The sequence below is a fragment of the Lactuca sativa genome, chromosome 8 (genome assembly GCF_002870075.4).
Source record: "Lactuca sativa cultivar Salinas chromosome 8, Lsat_Salinas_v11, whole genome shotgun sequence".
Lineage (NCBI taxonomy): Eukaryota > Viridiplantae > Streptophyta > Magnoliopsida > Asterales > Asteraceae > Lactuca > Lactuca sativa.
Window position 1 is genome coordinate 70,889,141 of NC_056630.2, and position 4,734 is coordinate 70,893,874.

A 4,734-nucleotide genomic window follows, 5' to 3' on the forward strand; every position below is an offset into this window, starting at 1 on the left:
TATATATATATATATATATATATATATATATATATATATATATATATATATATATATATATATATATATATATATATATATATATATATAATGTAGTTGCTAACACATATTATAACCAATGTGACACCCTTTCCTCATCCTAAGCTCCTGCCATTTTATACCCAACAAAGATGAACAGATTGTTCTTCACTCCACAAATCCTCTCTCTCTCTCTCTCTCTCTCTCTCTCTCTCTCTCTCTCTCTCTCTCTCTCTCTCTCTCTCTCTCTCTCTCTCTCTCTCTCTCTCTCTCTCTCTCTCTCTCTCTCTCTCAAAAACCCTGCGATCCTCCAAATTCGATCCAACTACATGTTGACCGTCAGATCACATCAACGAACTTCTCTCTCTTAATAACACGTGCCATTCCCTCTCCCCCCTCTTATTAGTACTTTACTTCCATGCATGGAATTCTCCTCCGACTACAACTCATATATAGAGAGAGAGAAACAAACAGATGAAACAGTCATGGAGTCTGTTTTCAATTCTCCACCTCTTGATTCGCTACTCCTTACCTCTCATTGATCTTTTCTTCTGAAATTATTATTTTTATTTTCTGGGGCTCATTAATTTTTACCAATTTTGAACGTTGCGATAGCAGAGTGCTTTCTGTCTTGTGTATTTCCGTGCTTCGGTACCAGATTTGTTGAAGATAAGAGATGATTCCTTTCTTTTTACGTTCGATCTTAAACTTCCCAAAAGCTGTCGAATCCTTCTCCCAAACTCTGAGATAAAAAGGCTTTGATCTTTTTATCTGAGACATGATCTGCTTTGAAAGATTAAAAATCGCTAAATTTGATGAGCTTTTTGTAGTGCTTTTGATTCACTTTATTTTTTCCTGGGTCTGTGTTCTTGGGATTTGAGCCCTAAAGATGTTTCACCGAAATCAGCAAATGTTGTAAGCTTAAATTGATCTTTGCTTTTCTGGGTTCGTTTGGTGTTTTTTCGATTAGGTATTTCTAAAATTTCGATCTGGAAATCAAGATGGATGACGATCATGATGAACTGAGATTTGTGTGTAAGTTGTGTGATAAACGATACCCAAGTGGGAAATCATTAGGTGGGCATATGAGGTCTCATGTAAATTCTCCCGCTTCTGCTGCTGCTGTTGCTGCTAATTCAGCTGAATCAGACGACAAATTCGAGCCCATGAAAAAGCTTTCAACTTTGATCATCAACGGAAACGGAATTGGAAACGGGAATGGGAATGGGAATGGGAATGAGAATGGGAATTCTAGTATTTACGGGTTACGAGAGAACCCTAAAAAGAGTTGGAGAGCAGTCGGTTCTTCCTCCTCGACTTTATCTTTCCCAAATGAGAAAGTTTGCAAGCAATGTGGAAAAGGGTTCCCATCTTTAAAAGCTTTATGTGGTCATATGGCTTTCCATTCTGGTAAAGATAGGAATTCCAAGGATTACGATTATTCATGGACGAGTGAAAATCTCGATCATGATGACAAGTCCATCAGCGATAGTCATTCCGATACTGAAGAAAACGAGCTTCAAGATCCGATTTGTGTTACAAGATCCAAATCAAAAAGGTACAAGAACATCGTAGTTAAACCATCTTCTTTTTTAACCAACAGTAATAATAGTAATTACAATTACGGATCTTCTTCTGTTTCTGAAATTGATGAAATTGAGCAAGAAGAAGTTGCAATGTCTTTGATGATGTTGTCTAAGGATTCCGCCAACTGGGCCGGTGTTAATTCCGTGGTAGAATCTTCTGACAACAATTCTGTAGTTTTGGAGACCAAGTTGAATTCCGAGAATCGTTGGAATGGAATCAAGAAAGTGGAATCAGATATTACAGTAGAGGAACTTCTTAGGAATGGTGATCAACATAAGAAGAGATCAAAAGGAGTGAATGGTTTGAACTGCAGAGTGTATTCTTATGAAGAAAAACTCGAAATTAGAAGGAATTTGTTTAAAGAATTTGGGTATAATGATAATTTTAAGAAAAGAATCAAAGAAGATGATGATTCTTATAAGCCCGAGGAGTCACAAAAGAAGAGAAGCAAGTATGAATGTATGAACTGCAACAAGATTTTTAGTTCTTTTCAAGGGCTTGGAGGACATAGACCATGTCACAAAAAGAACAATTCAGAAGCCCAATATCATAATCACAAGGCTAAGTTTGACAAGAAGATGAGGCCAAAAAAGAACAAAGGGCATGAATGTCCAATTTGTTTTAGGATGTTTAAATCAGGGCAAGCTTTAGGGGGTCACAAAAGGTCTCATTTCATTAATGGTGGTTCTGGAGAAAGGTTTGATCATATTGCAGTGATGGAAGATGAGGGTCCCACATATACTGATATGATTGATCTTAATCTCCCTGCTCCAGAAGAGGATTAGGGTTAGAAATCGCATGATTTGGTCTTCGTTTTTGGTTGTTTATCAGAGGACTTTAGAGAGGTGAGAGTTCTATTTTTGTTCTTACTGTTTAGAACTTCTGAATATTTTCTTCATTTCATCCAATTCTTGAATTTGTGCCTAAATTTTCCTGGACATTAAGCTGAATTCGTAGTTTCAAGAACATTTGATGCTACTTTACTAATTCTTGAATTTTTGCCTAGTTTTGGAGAGAAGTTAAGAGTTAGGTTTCAGGTTTTAGTTATTTCAAGAACTTGTGATGCTTTTTTACTCCAAATTCATCCGATTCTTAAATTTATGCCTAAGTTTCAAGAAAATTTGGCGTGAAGTTCCCTGTTATGTTTCAAGAACTTGTGATGCTTTTAATTCACTTTTGCTTTGCTTTATTATATCACCAGTTCATCAAAATCTTGAATTTATGCCCAAATTTCAAAAAAAAAAAAAAATGAGGTTGAAGTTAGCATTTTTCAAGAACTTGAGATGTATTGTTGTTTACTATTGCTATGGTTTAATTAGTTGCTCCTACAGTAATTTGGTGGCATATGTTTTAGTGGAAGGTGCTATGAATAATGAACATTTGCTTTTTGAAAATTCACCATGATTTCACGCTTTAATGTACATTTGTGTGTCTTGATATGGTGGTTTTGTGTGTGTTAGTGGTTGTGGGGTAGGCTACCAAAAGGAAGGATTTTCATAAGAGGTAGTTTTGGGACATAGCAACCAAATGTAGCCTACAAAATTGCTTAGAAATGTCGGTAATAATATAAAATTTTGGGAGATACCGAAGTTGTCAAGTCTCGGTTCAACCCGTAACCCGATAATGACTCAATCCCGAAAATAAACAGGTTTGGATTGAGATTTTTAACCCGCCAATCCGTATATATATATATATATATATATATATATATATATATATATATATATATATAGAGAGAGAGAGAGAGAGAGAGAGAGAGAGTTAGGTTATTGTGTTTTTTATAAGTATTGTGTATATGTATGATTGATTTTGGACCAATCATTTTAGTTAATTTAAATAAGTGATTAATAAATATTATTAAATTAAAGATAACAAAAAAATAGCATCTAAATTAATTAAAAGAGTATTTTAGTCAATTAAGACAAATTAAAAAAAAAAAGGAAAATTCGAGGTTTAGGGGATAATTAATGCTCTTGATTTATAAAACCTGATTTTTTTAATTAATTTAATTTCAAACGTAATTTGTAAACATAAACTGATTTTATTCTATCATAATGTTATTTTATTAGAATGATGTTCTGTGATTTTGTCAGAGTGATATTCTGTTAGACATTTTTTTGAACCCTCAGTAGTTGAATAATAACAACATTCTTATATCTATTCATAGACATCCAAACTTAAATACAAATTAATACATATTCTTACTAAATAACAGTCTTATACATTTTAATATAATTACACATATTCTAACAGAATGTCATAAAAATGAATAAAATTCTTACAAAATGGCATTCTTAAATATACAATTATTAAACAAATACACTTGATCTTTTTCAATGGTCCAAATAATCGACTTGAACCCAAATATTCTTATGAAAATGTGATGTATTAATGTAAGAATTTAATTCTTCGCAAATATACTTGTTTTTGAACTCCATTCCAAGTCTCTTCTCTTGTATGATCAATATTTGATTCCTTTTTGAAGGCATTATGAAAGAATAACATGCATTACTCATTATTATTACCATTTAAACAAATATACTTGTTGTTAACAAAACATTCTTAAAGACATTCTGATAGAATGCATTTATATAAATAAATTCTGACATAATACACAAAAATAACATAACTATACATATTAACTTCAATTCTAAAAGAATATTTCATTTCCGTGTGTTGCTTAAACTTCAATTCCTTAAAAATTCTAACATAATATTGTCTACTTTACTTCTAACATAAGATTTCAACACAAGTATAAACATGTTATTGTAATTCTAACAAAATAGTATGTACTTTACCTCAACATATTCTAACATAATCTCCCCAATAAGTCAAAATATCAAAATTACATCATTTACACCAAAACCATGTCATTTTAACATTTTATCAAACACTTGGAAGACATATTTTATTATCATTCAATTAAAGCATCAAACCAAGAAAACATCTTTCTCTTTTTCAATGACATAATCACTACTATCATACGAAGACAATCTTTTCTTTGTATAATTTATATGCAATTATGATAGAAATGAATTAATATAACAAAAAAAAACTCCAGCCAAATAAAATGAGCATGGTTCAATGTCATTAAATTAACATCAACATTATAAATATGTATTCTTGAAT

At 32.0% G+C, this 4,734-nt stretch overlaps 1 protein-coding gene across 1 annotated transcript; it reads left to right on the forward strand.

Annotated features, from left to right (window-relative positions):
• The first annotated feature begins 232 nt into the window (after nt 1-232).
• On the forward strand, nt 233-3,254 carry LOC111902647 (uncharacterized). Its single transcript, XM_023898460.3, has one exon. The coding sequence runs from the start codon at nt 1,020-1,022 to the stop codon at nt 2,388-2,390; it is 1,371 nt and encodes a 456-aa protein (XP_023754228.1). The 5' UTR covers nt 233-1,019; the 3' UTR covers nt 2,391-3,254.
• Nucleotides 3,255-4,734: the final 1,480 nt, after the last annotated feature.